Genomic DNA, 18,740 nt, shown 5'->3' with positions numbered 1-18,740 from the left:
AAGCAGCGTTACCCATGCAAAGCAAGGGGAACATCTACTCCAAGTCTCAGAGCGTGTGACGTTTGAAACGCTATTAGTGCGCATCCCGCTAACTAGCTAGCCATTTCACATCGGTTACACCAGCCTAATCTTGGGAGTTGATAGGCTTGAAGTCATAAACAGCGCAATACTTGAAGAATTGCGAAGAGCTGCTGGCAAAACGCACGAAAGTGCTGTTTGAATGAATGCTTACGAGCGTGCTGGTGCCTACCATCTCTCAGTCAGACTGCTCTATCAAATCATAGACTTAATTATAACATAACAACACACAGAAATACGAGCCTTAGGTCATTAGTATGGTCGAATCTGGAAACTATCATCTCGAAAACAAAACGTTTATTCTTTCAGTGAAATACAGAACCATTCCGTATTTTATCTAACGGGAGGCATCCCTAAGTCTAAATATTCCTGTTACATTGCACAACCTTCAATGTTATGTCATAATTACGTAAAATTCGAGCAAATTAGTTCGCAACGAGCCAGGTGGCCCAAACGGTTGCATATACCCTGACTGCGTGCAATGAACGGAAGAGAAGTGACACAATTTCACCTGTTTAATATTGCCTGCTAACCTGGATGTCTTTTAGCTAAATATGCAGGTTTAAAAATATATACTTGTGTATTGATTTTAAGAAAGACATTGATGTTTATGGTTAGGTACACGTCGGAGCAATGACAGTCCTTTTTCACGAATGCGCACCGCATCGATTATATGCAACGCAGGACAGGCTAGATAAACTAGTAATATCATCAACCATGTGCAGTTAACTAGTGATTATGATTGATTGATTTTTATAAGATAAGTTTAATGCTAGCTAGCAACTTACCTTGGCTTCTTGCTGCATTCGCGTAACAGGCAGGCTCCTCATGGAGTGCAATGTAAAGTAGGTGGTTAGAGCGTTGGACTAGTTAACCGTAAGGTTGCAAGATTGAATCCCTGAGCTGACAAGGTAAAAATCTGTCGTTCTGCCCCTGAACAAGGCAGTTAACCCACCGTTCCTAGGCCGTCATTGAAAATCAGAATGTGTTCTTAACTGACTTGCCTAGTTAAATAAAGGTGTAAAAAAATATATAAAAAAATTAAAAATAATAATAAAAAATTTAAAAATAAATAAATAAAAATAAATAAATATATATAAAAAATAAACAATTATTTAAAAAAACAAAAATTCAGCAAATCGGTGTCCAAAAATACTGATAACCGATTGTTATGAAAACTTCAGATTAATTGGTCGACCTCTAGTACACACACACACACAGACGTACACACACAGACGTACACACACAGACGTACACACACACACAGATGCGCACACACACACACAGGCGCACACACAGACGGCGCACACACAGACGTACCCACCCACCCACCCACCCACCCACCCACCCACACACACACACGTACAGACGTACCCACACACACACACACACACGTACAGACGTACCCACACACACGTACACACACACGTACACACATGCACAGACGTACACGCACATGCACAGACGTACACACACATGCACAGACGTACACACACATGCACAGAAGTACACAGACGTACACACACAAAAACAAGCAAATGGTGTCCCTGGTCTAGACAAAGCCATGTGAGAGGAGGAGTCAGACATCAGAGAAGAGAGGGAGAGGAGGAGTTAGGGAAGTCTATAGCTCTCACCTGTCGTCCTTTAGGCTGGATGGTCGAGGGCAGATCCTACAAGCACACACAGAGTTAACACATCTAATACAGCACAATAGATTCATCTGACAGAAGCAATAGAGCCACAGATCCTCACCAGGATGGAGCTAGTGACGCTAGCATGGCCGTTCGCTGGCGACTGTCTGGATAGGTCGGGGGACTCTTTCTGCAGACACACATGAACAAAAAAACATGTGAAAAACATCCCAACAGAAAATGACTTATAACTGAAGAATAGAACGCTTCTTTACCTCATTTACCTGATTTTCTAGAGACACAAGAGAATCGGTCCATACCTCGCAAGACATGGACTGTGACCGGTAGCTGGGAACGATCTTAAAGGTAACACTCCCTCGCATTTCCCTCTGTGGGGACACAATATTATCATCAAATGATCACAACCAATAACAGCCAAACACTGATACACACGTACTCTAGTACTGTGTAAAGACAAAACTAGCTGATTGGACAATGGTGAGAACGAGAGAATCTGATTGGACAACACACCAGCATCTTCTGGAGCTGTTCTACGGTCTGATTGGCAACGCTGATGCCGTTGATCTCTCTGATCTCGTCCCCGACATGCAGCGTACCTAAAAAAAAGACAGAGGGTGAATGTGGGTTTGTTTGTGGTAGGGTGTACGGCATATTCCAAAAGTCTACTGTACCTTGTCTGTGGATCATTCCTCCGTGCATGATACGGGCCACGATGCAGTGGTTCAGATCGTTCATCTTCAGAGTGATGCCCTGAAGAGGTCATTGGTGAAAGGTCAAATAAGAAGAGTCAGTAAATGTGTGTGTGTGTGTGTGGTCGGTGTGTGGGTGTGTGTCGTACCATAGGTTCGTCAGTATTCTTCTGGAACTGAACCAGGCGTACTCTCGTCACGTTCTCCAGGTCCATGTCCCCGTTGGTGCTCTCAGGAGAGTCTCCGTTCAGGTAGGGTGAGGTGGGCGGGGGGGTGACCCTCAGAGCCTCGTCACTGTACACCTCATGGGCCACCACATCATGGGTCTGGAGCAAGGCCTACTCACACACACACACACACACACACACACACACAGTAAGACACCCTCACACAGACATCTACAGCAGACAATGAGTGTGTAATATGGCCTTTTAAACAACAGGGGGTACACAAGGCACTAACTAAATTCACACTGTATTATTGGTCACATTTGGCTTATTGTAAGTGTGTAACAGTGATAGCTGGTTTCTACTTAAGACTTATTTGCTTGGTCTTCCTAAATGAAACATGAGTGACTAAAGGACTGGGTAAACCACTATGGGTCTACACAAAAAGACTTGTATCCAGATGGAATATGTTTTTTTTATTTTTTATCTTGGTCACCAGGGAAGGGGGAGCCCCCCTTCTTTATCCCAGGCCACTGTGTCAGTCTGTAGGCTGAGCGTAAAGCAGAGGGTTCTAGCGCTGAGATGTCAGTACAGAAATACCCTGTGGGTCAGAGACTAAGCTGAGGTAAGAGGATGGAGAACCAAACACAACTCAGCTTTAAAAAGGTGCACTATGCAGAAATCGCTCTGTCATTTCCTGGTTGCTAAAGTTGTAATAGTTCGCCTAATTTCAGTTTATGTGACAAAACAAGCAAGTATAGTGTAGAGAATCATTGTACCATCTAAACCACTGTTGAAATATATTTTCCATAACCAAAACTGGCTGTTTGAAGCGTAAAAAAACTAAAGTAAAAGACGCAAACACAAAACTTAAGAACGGGAAGCATAGAAATAGTGCACATAGAACAGATGTAACGCTTCTTAGACTTGCTTTCAATGAGAATGACAACTCTATAACAAACATTTCTATGTGAATTTGGTCAGGTCGCCCAAAAGTTACATATTTCAGCTTTAACTGTAACAGACAAGCACAGATCTTTCTGCCATTGAAATCCTTGGGCGGGCCACCAAAGCATTTTTTCGGGTCGCCTAAGTCCAAATACATTTTCGTGATGGAAAAAGCTTTCAGACTAAAAACAGATAAAGTATTTAGAAAAGATAATGGACCAATATATTTTTACAATATAATCTTTGAGAACTAACAGTCACCAAAATAAGAGCTAGATAGTCAGGAAAAATGGAAAATGCCAAAAACAATTAATTTAGCAGTATAGATGTTATGTTTGAGCAAAAGAACACAGCATCAGCATGGCAAAATGCATAGAATTGCAGGAAATTCACTTTAAAACTCCTAAATGTTCTCTCAGCTCCATGGAAAAATTGGTCGAATTGCAGGAAATTCACTTAAAAATGCTAAAACTCTACCTGACACCAGAGAAGAGATGAAGAGAGAAAGGAGAGAGAACAATTAGGAAAAGCAGAGAGGGAGCTTTTTTTATTCCGTTCTTTTGTTGGCAGTAACAGCTCGGGCTGGGTGGGCGGGGCAGGATGTCTGCAGCCTCACTAGCCCCACCCATAACCCTGGCTGCTATACCTGACAGCCCCTCCCCTCAGTCTTGCTAATCTAACAGATTACTCCCTCCCTCTCTCCTTGGGGTCTATAGTGGACAAACTAGGGAGCTTGACCCAGTCATGATCATTTATTTATACAAAAAAACACACACACACACACACACACACACACACACACACACACACACACACACACACACACACACACACACACACACACACACCATGAAGTGTGGCTGTGTGAGGATCCTCCGGAGTTCCTTGGCCTCCATGTTGTCGGGGTAACAGGAGATTGTCTCCAGTACCTACAGGATAAGAGGAAGTACAATTACAGTATCATATAAGAGCATCAACACTTAATGCAAAACATTAACCAAAGGAACAAGATAAAGTATTTGACAAGCGCTAGTCCCAGAAGAGAAGAGGTGTCCCACCTTGATGTGGTGACCAGGCCACTCACCTCTTTGGCTCTCTGTACTCCATCACTAGGAGGGTTCCTGATCTGAGGAGACGACCTGGTGTTGATCTGGTCATACAGCTGCAACACCAGGGAGAGACAGTCTTATTATTCACTCATCCTTTACATATCCCTCCTCACATATCAGCTTTTGTATTAAATGTATTAAATGTTGCTTTATAAATAAAATGCATTTTCATTCCCAAAGGATTTTCCCAATGAATAATATGGTGTGTCTGAGCATGCAGAGCTCTTTACTTGTGTCAAGGTGCCACCTAGTGGACTCGACATGAACCTGCATGTGTGTGTAGCCCACTCACGTCCAGCAGTGTGTGTAGGTGTTGGTCCTGGAACACGCTGTGTAAGAAGTCCAGATCTTTCTCACTGCAGTCAGTCAGAGCATGGATCTCCTCCAGGCTGTCCAGCACCTGGGATACTGCCCCTACACACACACACACAGGTTATAGCATATACACACGCAAACACACACCAATTATAAGTAGCCAGTACCATAAAAACACAAAAATTTAGATTTAACACACAACAAGAACAAACACATTTACAGACACCACACACAGATAGAGGCACCGCACACACACAGAGACACCGCACACACACACACGCACAGAGACACCGCACACACACACACGCACAGAGACACCGCACACACGCACAGAGACACCGCACACACGCACAGAGACACCGCGCACACACACACACAGAGACACCGCGCACACACACACACACAGAGACACCGCGCACACACACACACAGTGACACCGCGCACACACACACACACAGAGACACCGCGCACACACAGAGACACCGCGCACACACACACACACAGAGACACCGCGCACACACACACACACACACACACACACACACACACACACACACACACACACACACACACACACACACACACACACACACACACACACACACACACACACAGCTAGAAACAGAAGGTGTCAGGCTAGAGTACATGCAGCGAAAGCAACAGAGAGACGGCAGAACAGGACAGAACAGAGGTACATCCCATCATCAATATGACAGATTAGACAGGAAGGAAGGAATAAACCATATCACATGGGATGGAGATAATGGGATGGAGGTCAGGTCATGTGATTGGTTAGTTCAGGTTAGTGAAGGCTGGATCTAGAGATTGTATGGAAGACTAAAGTTAGTTGCCATGCTGTTTGTATAACATAGAAAAACACTGCACACATAGAAAGAGGTTTGAAGACTGAACACTTTCAGTTTGTCCTCCAAGGCCATGACAGGTCCAGATTGCACGCGCCACTGACAACGGTTGTGATTGGATCAAATGGAAGCCATGCAGGCACGCGTCCACCTCATTAGCTGTCGGTGGTGAGTGACATCACAATGCACACAGAGTCTACTTCCCAATACTTCTGATTGGCTTTCTGTCCACCTCAGCTGAGATTTCAATTCACCCCCATCAACTAACACCGAGTCAGATACTGTTTCATCCCCCAAATAGGTAAGGAAGCTGTTTTAGAGTATTGGGATGCGAGTCATCAAGGGTGCTACAGGGGGGGCGGGGGGGGGGGTAGTTTAATAGATGGTGATGATGTCATGATGTCACACCAGGAAGCTACCTGGGGATACCTACTTTCAGCGGCTAGCAGTCCTACAGAGAGCGCCGCATTGCAACACCACCACAGAGAAGACAATAGAGAGGGGAAAGATTCAGTAGACAAGAGAAAGAGAGGGATTTTGTAGAGAGAAAAAAAAGAGGAGTCCAGGAAGGATGAAAGACAAGACAGAGAGAGAGAGAGAGAGAGATAGAGTAAGCAAAAATCAGAGGCTGTGTTGACTGGAGCTGTGGGCATCTGGCTAAAGTCTCAAAGATGCCATTTGGAGGAAAATAGGTCATTTACTCATACACTGCTCTCCCCCCTCCTCTCCCAACACACACAGCCACACCCCACAGGAAAGTGAATTCCATCCCGAAGCATTTTATTTTTTTAAACAAGGGCAGAAATAGTCACAAAACGCAGAGTGATGCAATGAGGCTGTCTGGTCTCACAAGAGGAAGACCCGACTGTCTCCTACATCGTCTCCAACGCTTTTTCTATGAGCCACTGGGCTGGACTCCGTACCGCTCCTATTTCTCCCAACGTCTGTCAGATGTTTTCATCCTGGAAAGTGGTCACATCACACCATCTGTTGTGTAGATCCAGCGACGCGCCTTAATCCCAAACGGGAAGGAGAGGCTCCGTTTCTCCAGACCATTTCAGACGGAGACTATTATAAAAGGCCTCTAACGAGACCTACAAAACAGATCGCGTGGACACACACTTATCACAACATCAGAGCCCTTTTTTTTAGGTCTGAGAACATCTGACAAACATAGTACTCAGAGCAGGAGAGGGCAGCAGGTCGTAGATAGACCCTTTGTTCCCCCATTCATAACATCCATAGGGAGTGACAGTGCGTCCCCGAGACAGAGACAGGGAAGTGAGGGCATTGGGCAACGCTAGCCTGGGCACTTCTGTTTCCTTTTTCCAGCGATCAGCGGGATTTATAAGAAGGCCGAGGCTAGCGCAGAGACCGGGGCCTGAATGTTCCACTGCTGTTCTGATCTGAACACTGGATTGGCTGTGTGGTTAGCTACTGACTATCTGTCATCTGATTACCAGGAAATGAGATAACGCTGAGGCGCTTACAACAGTGATAGATAAGTCAAATCATCATTATCGTTCTTACACGACGAGAATCCTTTTCTGTTACGGCAGAAGTTGGCTATAGTTGTAGAAAACTATGAGAAGTCAAAAATGTGCAGCATCGTCAGGGTTGTGCTTCAGGACGCCCGTGGGACAACGAGCTAGCAACACAAACCACGTAAGCGATTGTTGCCATGACATCCGTTCCTCTGACACAGCTCGGCTTGGGTGTTGACGTGGGAACGGCAACAGGAGGAGAGGGGCGGGTCTTACCTGAGGAGGTGGGGTCTTCAGAGAAGTCAGGCATCTCCTCTGGTGGGTCTCCGTAGAAGGAGTTAAACTTGTGGCTGGAGACAGCAGCCAACACTGCCCCCTAGGACACAACACAAAGAACAAGAATGTATTGACTGATTGATTGAAGAGCATCAATGGTGTGTGTGTGTGTGTGTGTGTGTGTACCTTGAGCTTCCTCCTTGCATTAAACTTCCTCAGCTGCTCCACTGTCTCTGGCAGGTGGATCTTGTAGGCATACCTGTCCCTCTCCTGGAGGGAGAACACACAGAGAGGTGAATACCTGTCCCTCTCCTGGAGGGAGAACACACAGAGAGGTGAATACCTGTCCCTCTCCTGGAGGGAGAACACACAGAGAGGTGAATACCTGTCCCTCTCCTGGAGGGAGAACACACAGAGAGGTGAATACCTGTCCCTCTCCTGGAGGGAGAACACACAGAGAGGTGAATACCTGTCCCTCTCCTGGAGGGAGAACACACAGAGAGGTGAATACCTGTCCCTCTCCTGGAGGGAGAACACACAGAGAGGTGAATACCTGTCCCTCTCCTGGAGGGAGAACACACAGAGAGGTGAATACCTGTCCCTCTCCTGGAGGGAGAACACACAGAGAGGCGAATACCAGTCCCCCACAGACAGGTGAATACCAGTCCCCCACACACAGGTGAATACCAGTCCCCCACAGACAGGTGAATACCAGTCCCCCACAGACAGGTGAATACCAGTCCCCCACAGACAGGTGAATACCAGTCCCCCACACACAGGTGAATACCAGTCCCCCACACACAGGTGAATACCAGTCCCCCACAGACAGGTGAATACCAGTCCCCCACAGACAGGTGAATACCAGTCCCCCACAGACAGGCGAATACCAGTCCCCCACAGACAGGCGAATACCAGTCCCCCACACACAGGTGAATACCAGTCCCCCACAGACAGGCGAATACCAGTCCCCCACACACAGGTGAATACCAGTCCCCCACAGACAGGCGAATACCAGTCCCACTCCTGGAGGGAGAACACACAGAGAGGCGAATACCAGTCCCACTCCCGGAGGGAGAACACACAGAGAGGCGAATACCTGTCCCTCTCCCGGAGGGAGAACACACAGAGAGGTGAATACCAGTCCCCCACACACAGGTGAATACCAGTCCCCCACACACAGGTGAATACCAGTCCCCCACAGACAGGTGAATACCAGTCCCCCACAGACAGGTGAATACCAGTCCCCCACAGACAGGTGAATACCAGTCCCCCACAGACAGGTGAATACCTGTCCCCCGCAGACAGGTGAATACCTGTCCCCCACAGACAGGTGAATACCACACTAATAAAGACAAAACACTACAACAGTTTCCACTCAGTAAACTGGACTGTATTCTCTGGGTTGTGAAAGTAGCTGATGCAGGGCTCTGTCTCCTGACAGGAAGGAAGTTATGAGGAAACAACAACTAACCCAGTGTTAGTTTCACATCTGGTTATAATCATGTGTTACAGTTGGGGTTAAGTGTGTGTCTGTATATTCAGCATCTTGCAGACAGGGCTTTTAGTGTGTGTGCGTGCATGTGAATGTGTGTGTGTATCAGTGTGTCTGCATGTTTGTTCCCACCTTAAGCCAGGGGTGGTTGAGAGCTTCGTAGACAGTGATCCTCTCTGCGGGGTCCAGCATCAGCATGCGACGCACCAGGTCCTTGGCGCTCTCTGAGATGTGGCTCCACTGGCGTGGGTTCATCTAGAGGGGAGGGTCACACACACACACGCTCTCTCAGATGGATGTAGGGCTGCAGCAACCGAGGGTATGCCAGATACTTTTACCACCTTGGACACAGTACATACCTGGAGCTTTTAAACCTAGCTATAGAGATAGAAGGAAGGTTGCCATGTACCCCCCACCAGGCCCAGATGACAGAATGAGGACCGTTGTACATGGTACATTCTGAATGCTCTGTATGGGCCTCAATAAGGCCTTGATGGAAATGCAGCTGAGGCAACTTTCCAAGCCGTAGCTTGTGGTTGTGAACCACGTGCAATGACCCGCTGCTGCGGGTTTCACACCCACCCATTTCTTTGCTTTGTAGTGTGTGTGTGTGTGTGTGTGTGTGTGTGTGTGTGTGTGTGTGTGTGTGTGTGTGTGTGTGTTAGAGGGCAGTTTTGGAAAATCAACTACTACCTTATATTTCCCCTTAATGATAGCCTCAAACAGGCGTTCCTTGGTACCGTAGAAGGGCAGGCAGCCAGACAGCAGGATGAACAGGATGACTCCACAGCCCCACACGTCTACAGGCTTACCATACGGCTCCCTCTTCACCACCTCTGGGGCCATGAAGTGGGGCGTGCCTACTCGACCTGGGGAGGAACGGGGGGTTAGAGTGTGGATTTACACACAGATACGAGAGATAGACAGAGAGACAGAGACACAGAGAGACACAGACAGACACAGAGAGAGAGAGAGAGAGAGAGAGAGAGAGAGAGAGAGAGCGAGAGAGACAGACAGACAGAGAGAGAGAGAGAGAGAGAGAGAGAGAGAGAGAGAGAGAGAGAGAATGACAAATACACAGTCCCAGAGTGAATATAGAGTACCTCCTGCCACCAGGCCGGATTCTCCTAGTTGTATGGCCACTCCAAACCCCCCCAGCTTGACAGGAGCTGAGTTCTCCTTAGAGGCCAGCAGGACACAGTGAGGCTACAAGACAGGGACACAGAGAGAGAGAGAGAGAGAGAGAGAGATGGAGGGATTGGGTTCAAGCTTCATAAAAAAGTGCTCCATTTTGTACCATCCTGCTGTAGTAAAACCTTGGTAGTGCTGGACCTAAAGGGTTCATAGACGGGACAAAGGCAGATGGCTACCTGCTTTACTGCAGAAACACTACAGCTGATAGGGAAGAGGAGAGAAGAAAGCAGGACGATGACACTGGACAGATAGAGAGAACACCAGAGAAAGGAGGAAGAGAGGAAGACATAGAGAGAAGAAGAGGTGGAGGATGAGGAGCAGAGCGCAGCGCCGGAGTACGTGACAGTCAGGGTTTGTGGTCTCACAGCGCTGGTTTCCTGCCCTACTCTGCACTTCACTTCACACTAGAGGGGGAGGATGGGGGCTGTGGTCTGAGGGTTCTGACGGCTGCTAACAGCTGACAAGGGAGTGGTTGGGGGAGGCGTGAGAGAAGAACATCTCAAGGCACAGAGAGAGAGGACCAGAGAGAGGAAGAGAGAGGAGGAAAGAGAGCGAGAGAAGGGAGGAGAGCTCAGAGTAACAGACTCATACTTTTGAGCAAAAGAGACAAAGAAAGAAAAAAGGTGTGTAGGAGAGGAACCAGAGTCCCAACACTACCCCACTGAACCTGACAACCAAGGGACAGTAGGACCAGGGGCTGTTAAAGGATATGTAACAACACACACATTCTGGACAGTGGACAGTGAAACTACAGCTGCAGAGTCTCTGACATGGAGGGAATCTGGATGGTGAGTGAGATCCTGTCTAAATAAAAACATCATTGAACCTGTGTGTGTGGGAATCTGTGAAAACCACAAGGCAGACCATGTTCTTTACTAGGTGGTGAATCCAAAATAGGTCGTAGGTACAATACAATAATTGCACTTAAAGTAGTGGTTGATTTTTCATTACTTCATTTCCTGCTACAAGAAAATTTACTTGAAATACAACATTGTAAAAAGAAGTGGTAAAAGCGGTGACATTTAAAAATAGATTAGTTCTTTGAGTGCTTTCACAGTGTTTTTTCAATGCAAACCGCCAAAGTCCTTTCCTGTTAACAGCCCACTCTTTTTTTTAATGCATTGACATCTCTCTCCGTTTTTGATCCTTATCAATAAAAAACATCTCTCCACCCCTCTATCTCCCACAGCACTGAAGATCTGCTGGTTCTAAAGACACCCCAGCTTCAACACAATGACCTCTCTTCCCTTCTCCCCCCTTTCCACCTCCTCTCCCAACACCTCTTCACCCCTGTCCACCTCTTCCTTCCCCCTCTCTAATGCCACCTATCCCCTCTTTACTTCCTCCTCCTCTCCAAACCAGACCCTCTGTGATCTAGATGACGGTGCCCTGCGCCTCCCCCTGGTCTTCTTCTACTCCCTCTTCTTCCTCCTGGGTCTGGTAGGTAATCTCCTGGCCCTGTGGGTCTTCGTCTTCCTCCACTCCAGGAGGAACTCTGTCCGGGTATTCCTCATCAACGTGGCCATAGCTGACCTGGTGCTCCTGGCCTGCCTTCCCTTCAGAGTCCTCTACCATGCTAATGGCAACCGCTGGATCCTCGGCCCCCTGGTCTGTAAAGTGGTGGGCAACCTGTTCTACATGAACATGTATATTAGTATCACTCTGTTGGGGTTCATTAGCCTGGATAGGTATGTGAAGCTGAAGGGACGCGGCGGGGCGGAGCGGGGCCTGGCCAGGAGGCTGAGAGGCGGTGGATGGAGCTGGGTGGCGTGTGGGGCGCTCTGGGGGCTGTCCCTGGTGGCGGCCGTGCCCATGATCGCCATGTCGGAGGGAAACGAGGAACGTGGGAAGTGTTTCCAGTATAAGCAGCGGCGTGGGGCGAAGGGGAAGGCTTACTTCAACATGGCTCTGGTACTGCTGTTCTGGGGGGTGTTCTGCCTGCTAGTGGTCTCCTATGGGAAGATAGCCATGCGCCTCCTCAAGGTGTCCAGGGACAAACCGGACCTCCCCAACGCCCACCGCTATGGTAGCACCGCCAGGAAGTCCTTCTTCGTGCTCTTCCTGTTCACCGTCTGCTTCGGGCCCTACCACGCCTTCCGTCCATTCTACGTCCTCTCCCAGCTCAGCCAATCCCCGTCCTGCGATTACTTGCGCCTGGTGGACAGGACCAATGAGGTCATGTTGTTGTTCTCTGCCTTCAACGCCGTCCTGGACCCTGTGATGTACTTCCTGTTGTCGGGCTCGGTGCGCAAGGCCGCTGTGAAAGCCCTCGGACAGAGCCTCGGCAACCGCCTCCACTTCCTTAACGACGGGACCTCCAACAGCTCGGTATCAGAGTTCAGACGGACCTCTATGTCCGTCACCTCCCCCAACACCGTCATTAACCCCTCCCACGAGCCCAGGACCAGCCTCTGTCTGATTAGCCCCACCCTCCGCCCTGGCGCAGCCATAGTGGCAAAGCAGTGACTTTACAGACTTCATTGTTAAACTTCATGGACTTTAGCTCTATTTACATTATAATGTATACCATGTACTCAACAACTGATGCATGTGACAAGGGCCAACGCCTTGAACTAGACTCAGTTACCAAGAATGGAGCTGACCAGATGTCCTGAATCAAAGTGATTTACACTACCGTTAAAAAGTTCAGGGTCACTTAGAAATGTCCACATTTTTTGGTCCATTAAAATAACATCAAATTGATCAGAAATACAGTGTAGACATTGTTAATGTTCTAAATGACTATTGTAGCTGGAAATGGCAGATGGAATATCTACATAGGCGTACAGAGGCCCATTATCAGCAAAACACCAGTCTCAACGCAAAACACCAGTCTCAGCGCAAAACCCCAGTCTCCACGCAAAACCCCAGTCTCCACGCAAAACACCAGTCTCCACCCAAAACACCAGTCTCCACCCAAAACACCAGTCTCCACCCAAAACACCAGTCTCCACCCAAAACACCAGTCTCCACGCAAAACACCAGTCTCCACGCAAAACACCAGTCTCCACGCAAAACACCAGTGTCAACGTCAACAGTGAAGAGGCGACTCCGGGATGCTGGCCTTATAGGCAGAGTTGCAAAGAAAAATACATATATTTCAGATTGGCCAATAAAAAGAAAAGATTAAGATGGGCAAAAGAACACAGACACTGGACAGAGGAACTCTGCCTAGAAGGCCAGCATCCCAGAGTCACCTCTTCACTGTTGACGTTGAGACTGGTGTTTTGCGGGTACTATTTAATGAAGCTGCCAGTTGAGGATTTGTGAGGCGTCTGTATCTCACACTAGACACTCTAATGTACTTGTCCTCTTGCTCAATTGTGCACCGGGGCCTCCCACTCCTCTTTCTATTCTGGTTAGACCCAGTTTGCACTGTTCTGTGAAGGGAGTAGTACACAGCTTTGTACAAGATCTTCAGTTTCTTGGCAATTTCTCTCATGCAATAGCCTTCATTTCTCAGAACAAGAATAGACTGAGTTTCAGAAGAAAGTTCTTTGTTTCTGGCCATTTTGAGCCTGTAATCAAATCAACAAATGCTGATGCTCCAGATACTCAACTAGTCTAAAGAAGGCCAGTTGTATTGCTTCTTTAAAATCAGCACAACAGTTTTCAGCTGTGCTAGCATAATTGCAAAAGGGTTTTCTAATGATCAATTAGCCTTTTAAATTATAAACTTGGATTAGCTAACAACGTGCCATTGAAACACAGGAGTGATGGTTGCTGATAATGGGCCTCTGTACGCCTATGTAGATATTCCATAAAAAAAATAAAACAGCCGTTTCCAGCTACAATAGTCATTTACAACATTAACAATGTCTACATTGTATTTCTGATCAATTTGATGTTATTTTAATGGACAAAAAAAACGTGCTTTTCTTTCAAAAACAAGGACATTTCTAAGTGACCCCAAACTTTTGAACGGTAGTGTAAATGCCTGTGTCTGTCTGTTAACTAATATTGTCAATAGTATGTGACACAATCATATCTGATATAACACTGTACAAAGCAAATAAATCTATACATGTGAGCTTAAATCGTATATATGTCGCCTTGGTGTGAAGACTGAATGGCTGATAAGCATCACACAGTCCCCTCTACTGGTGGTATTAGGTACTACCACTACAGCAGTCTACTACACACAGGCACCATGGGACACAGACACAAACACACAGGCACCGTGAGACACAGACACACACACACAGGCACCGTGAGACACAGACACACACACACACAGGCACCGTGAGACACAGACACACACACACACAGGCACCGTGAGACACAGACACACACACACACAGGCACCGTGAGACACAGACACACACACACACAGGCACCGTGAGACACAGACACACACACACAGGCACCGTGAGACACAGACACACACACACAGGCACCGTGAGACACAGACACACACACACACACACACACAGGCACCATGAGACACAGGCACCATGAGACACAGACACACGCACACACACAGGCACCGTGAGACACAGACACACACACACACACAGGCACCGTGAGACACAGACACACACACACAGGCACCGTGAGACACAGACACACACACACACAGGCACCATGAGACACAGGTACCATGAGACACAGACACACGCACACACACAGGCACCATGAGACACAGACACACACACACAGGCACCATGAGACACAGACGCACACACACAGGCACCATGACACAGACGCACACACACAGGCACCATGACACAGACACACACACAGGCACCATGACACAGACACACACACAGGCACCATGACACGGACACACACACAGGCACCATGACAGACACACACACACAGGCACCATGACAGACACACACACACAGGCACCATGACAGACACACACACACAGGCACCATGACACAGACACACACACAGGCACCATGACAGACACACACACACAGGCACCGTGAGACACAGACACACGCACACACACAGGCACCGTGAGACACAGACACACGCACACACACAGGCACCGTGAGACACAGACACACGCACACACACAGGCACCGTGAGACACAGACACACACACACACACAGGCACCATGAGACACAGGCACCATGAGACACAGACACACGCACACACACAGGCACCATGAGACACAGACGCACACACACAGGCACCATGACACAGACACACACACAGGCACCATATGGGACAGACACACACACAGGCACCATGACACAGACACACACACAGGCACCATGACACAGACACACACACAGGCACCATGACACGGACACACACACAGGCACCATGACACGGACACACACACAGGCACCATGACACGGACACACACACAGGCACCATGACACAGACACACACACAGGCACCATGACACAGACACACACACAGGCACCATGACAGACACACACACAGGCACCATGACACAGACACACACACACTTCTTACAACCCAAATCACAAGTATTCAAACAGAAAAATACACAAACAACAAACAAAAACTCCTCTTTCATTAAACACCACATGCACTCAACACAGGGGCAAGGTGTAACTTTGTGTAAACACACAAACAGACTGACTTACTGACATTGGTATTAACACACAAGCAAAAGCTCCCCTTATCCCCTCTGGGAGTCACCAAATGTGTCTGTTTGTGGGCAGGGCTCGCCCCATCTGGTCTGGCATTGTGGCCTACTGTATGTTAGAGAGGTAATCCTATAGTAATCACTGAAGCTGTGCTGTCTGGCCTGTCAAACAGGGTTTCAGCAGGGTTTTCCCTTACACTAAACACTAATCCAGCCCCAGCTTAACTCATCTTCATTACTAGTTAGCCTACTACTACAACCCAATGGGCTGAGCTGATGGGTCAGTTATCGTTGGGTTAGTCAACATGCACTCAATACGAGGAGACAGATGGTGGATCACCAATGGTTAGTTCATTCTGTTTGAAATCAATAGATGCCATTAACAACAGTGCTGTTTAGATAAGGGGGACGTGGGACTGGAGATCTGGGGTAGGGGAGCTTACCTTCACATCACGGTGAATCACGTTGTTGTCATGGCAATACCGCAGCGCCTCCAAGATCTGTCTCATGTAGTGACTAAAAGACAAGAATGAAGAAAAAAAGGGGGAGAGAATGAAGTAATAGAGAGAGAGAGAAGAGAAAGGGGGAGAGAGAGAATGAAGAGAAAGGGGGAGAGAGAGAATGAAGAGAAAGAGGGAGAGAGAATGAAGTGGAAGGAGGAGAGATAGAGAGAGAATGAAGTGGAAGGAGGAGAGAGAGAATGAAGTGGAAGGAGGAGAGTGAAGGAATTAGCAATGCCACTACTTCTTAGAGAGCTCCTTCTAAAAGCACTTCCTTACAGGCATGTAGAGTCCCCAAGGTTCTCATCGCCCTACCACTGAATACAAGGCCACTTACTTCAAATGAGGCCTTCGTTGAAAATGTCAATGTGACTTGTGAGTAACTGGCTACGGCTTCAAAGTCCACGTCAGCCTGCGTCACTATTTCAAAACACAAGTCAGCTCCGTCCATACTAGAGAGGCAGAGAGGAAATAAGGGAACCTAAGAGTGGAGTTTTTACCTGGCTACAGCTTCACTGTAGACAAAACCAGCATCCGCCCGCTTCACAGTCTCAAAACACAGGTCAGCTGTATCCATACTATGTCAGAGAGGTAGAAATCACATAAAACAAAACTTTATTGAATTTGGATTACACCGTTAGTACAAAAGTCAATAGGGAGGGACCATTCTAAAATATCAAGTAAAATCTAGAACAGAAATTCTAGAATTTAGTCCATTCTAGAACAGAAAGTCAATAGGTGACCATTCAAGAAACAAAATGGCCAAAACACAACCAACTTACAACTCAAAGACCATGTAGAGCATGCCATCTGAGCTGTAGGTTTCTAGTAGCTCTACGATGTGAGGGTGCTTCAGCATGTGACAGATACTGGCCTCTCTCTTCAGATCTGTGGAGGGAACAGGAGAGATCGTATTTTCAGTATTGAGATGCATCAGTACAAAAAATATTTTAAAAAATGCATGAAATGAAATGTATGCATTCACTACTGTAAGTCGCTCTGGATAAGAGCGTCTGCTAAAATGACTAAAATGTAAAAAAAAAAAAAAAATCTGTTTGTTCTCGTTTCAACACTCTCCTCCTCCTCCTCCTCCTCCTCATCTTGCCCCATAGCTTATAGGCGTGTCCCCTCCCTCTCTTTCTCCTGACCTCTCCACCACGCTGACCCAGTTGGCAGACTCCAGTCGGAGCGCAGGAGGGAGGTTAAGAGAAGAAGAAACACCTCCGGCGCGTGTTCGTTTTTTCGTTCCCTCTCTTCCCCAACCACATAAACATCAAAGGAGATTAACATGGAGGGGAGCGCGTGTGCAGGCAGGGAGAGGCTTGACTGCAGCGCGGGAAGCACACACACAAGGAAGCAGCAAAGAGCGAAGAACACAGTACACACACACACACACCGAATAGGGGCAAAATAGTTGAAAAAGTGTTGGGAGGGAAAATGAAACTGTGGGAGCTCATGTGGTACTGGAGGCGTCGTCTGGAGTTGGACCCAGTCAGACACACTGCACTGTTGTTCTCCTCTGTTCTGCAGTTCACATCACCCTATACAGACCTCATTTACACACTCCCCTCCAGTCTACTAGTCTGCAGAGACTACAAACGTGTGTGCGGTGTTGTGACGGGCCTAACTCATGATGTAAGACCCAGAGACAGAGTCCTTATTCTCTCACGATCTCTGTGTCGAGTCTCTCTCTCTGCATTCCTCGATCTCCCTCTCTCCGTCTCTCTCTCTGTCTCTCATACACAGAAGACCAAGAGTACGAGTCAGAGAGGAAAACAGAACAGATGATGATGCCTGGTAGTAACTGAGGGGGGGTATAGTCTAACAATATGGATTAGTGGTCAGCGCAGCAGGAGAGATGTGCTCTCTATACGCGCTCATCATTGTTCAACAAAGCCCAGTCTGCTTGCTAACTCAAAATGTCACTGCACACAATTAACACGACTGGTTTCTGTGAGTTTCTGTAAAACTACAGCGGGAGGGGAGGGAGAGGTTCGTTTCATCAGGGGTCCAACTGTCTTTTCTGCCAGCGCTGTGGGGTTTTAAATGAAAGTGACATTTACGAGTTCCATCCAGCCCAACTCTACAGCTAGAAATCAGCCTCTCAGCATTCAAACACACTGGAGGTCCTCTCCCTCTCTCTCTCTGTTGCTCTAACTCTCTCTTTCTCCCTCTCTCTTCTTCTCCCTCTCTGTTGCTCTACTTCTAACTCTCTCTTTCTCCCCCTCTCTTCTTCTCTCTCTCTGATTAGCAGGTATTCTTTCCCTATATCAGTTTACTAGGTTCTACCAGACTCTATATCAGTTTACTAGGTTCTTCCAGACTCTATATCAGTTTACTAGGTTCTTCCAGACTCTATATCAGTTTACTAGGTTCTTCCAGACTCTATATCAGTTTACTAGG

The 18,740-nt window shown here is 47.5% G+C and overlaps 2 protein-coding genes across 21 annotated transcripts in view; one reads left to right on the top strand and one right to left on the bottom strand.

Moving 5' to 3' along the window:
• Positions 1-18,740, bottom strand: part of LOC106575631 (peripheral plasma membrane protein CASK) — a 41,539-nt gene that overhangs the window by 8,645 nt on the left and 14,154 nt on the right. For 8 of the 19 annotated variants that reach the window (XM_045699153.1, XM_045699157.1, XM_045699166.1 and 5 more), the window contains exons 3-20: positions 17,120-17,225; positions 16,838-16,921; positions 16,281-16,353; positions 10,177-10,279; positions 9,764-9,942; positions 9,206-9,328; positions 7,768-7,851; positions 7,582-7,681; positions 6,255-6,272; positions 4,936-5,057; positions 4,619-4,696; positions 4,383-4,463; positions 2,569-2,757; positions 2,402-2,480; positions 2,241-2,326; positions 1,994-2,098; positions 1,831-1,899; positions 1,713-1,748 (exon numbers count right to left, since the gene is read on the bottom strand). In XM_045699153.1, the coding sequence (XP_045555109.1) occupies positions 1,713-1,748; positions 1,831-1,899; positions 1,994-2,098; positions 2,241-2,326; positions 2,402-2,480; positions 2,569-2,757; positions 4,383-4,463; positions 4,619-4,696; positions 4,936-5,057; positions 6,255-6,272; positions 7,582-7,681; positions 7,768-7,851; positions 9,206-9,328; positions 9,764-9,942; positions 10,177-10,279; positions 16,281-16,353; positions 16,838-16,921; positions 17,120-17,225 (1,715 nt within the window). The remainder of the gene's footprint in view (positions 1-1,712; positions 1,749-1,830; positions 1,900-1,993; positions 2,099-2,240; positions 2,327-2,401; positions 2,481-2,568; positions 2,758-4,382; positions 4,464-4,618; positions 4,697-4,935; positions 5,058-6,254; positions 6,273-7,581; positions 7,682-7,767; positions 7,852-9,205; positions 9,329-9,763; positions 9,943-10,176; positions 10,280-16,280; positions 16,354-16,837; positions 16,922-17,119; positions 17,226-18,740) is intronic. The other 11 variants (XM_045699165.1, XM_045699171.1, XM_045699170.1 and 8 more) reach the window with 8 other exon arrangements.
• LOC123723689 (probable G-protein coupled receptor 34) lies at positions 10,754-13,292 on the top strand. 2 transcript variants are annotated; one of them, XM_045699176.1, is made up of 2 exons: positions 10,754-11,055; positions 11,630-13,292. In XM_045699176.1, exons 1-2 carry the CDS (start codon positions 11,038-11,040, stop codon positions 12,731-12,733), a joined length of 1,122 nt encoding a protein of 373 aa, XP_045555132.1. In that variant the 5' UTR covers positions 10,754-11,037; the 3' UTR covers positions 12,734-13,292. The 2 variants fall into 2 exon arrangements, with proteins under 2 accessions (XP_045555132.1, XP_045555131.1); XM_045699175.1 differs by having other exon boundaries at positions 10,758-11,055; positions 11,457-13,292.

This window comes from Salmo salar, chromosome ssa17 (genome assembly GCF_905237065.1).
Source record: "Salmo salar chromosome ssa17, Ssal_v3.1, whole genome shotgun sequence".
NCBI lineage: Eukaryota > Metazoa > Chordata > Actinopteri > Salmoniformes > Salmonidae > Salmo > Salmo salar.
Note: the sequence above shows the minus strand (reverse complement) of the source record. Positions and strands in the feature narration are given on the sequence as shown.

What these genes read in the sequence shown, in the direction of transcription:
- LOC123723689 (XM_045699175.1), top strand. Translation starts at nt 11,501, where the DNA reads ATGACCTCTCTTCCCTTCTCCCCCCTTTCCACCTCCTCTCCCAACACC.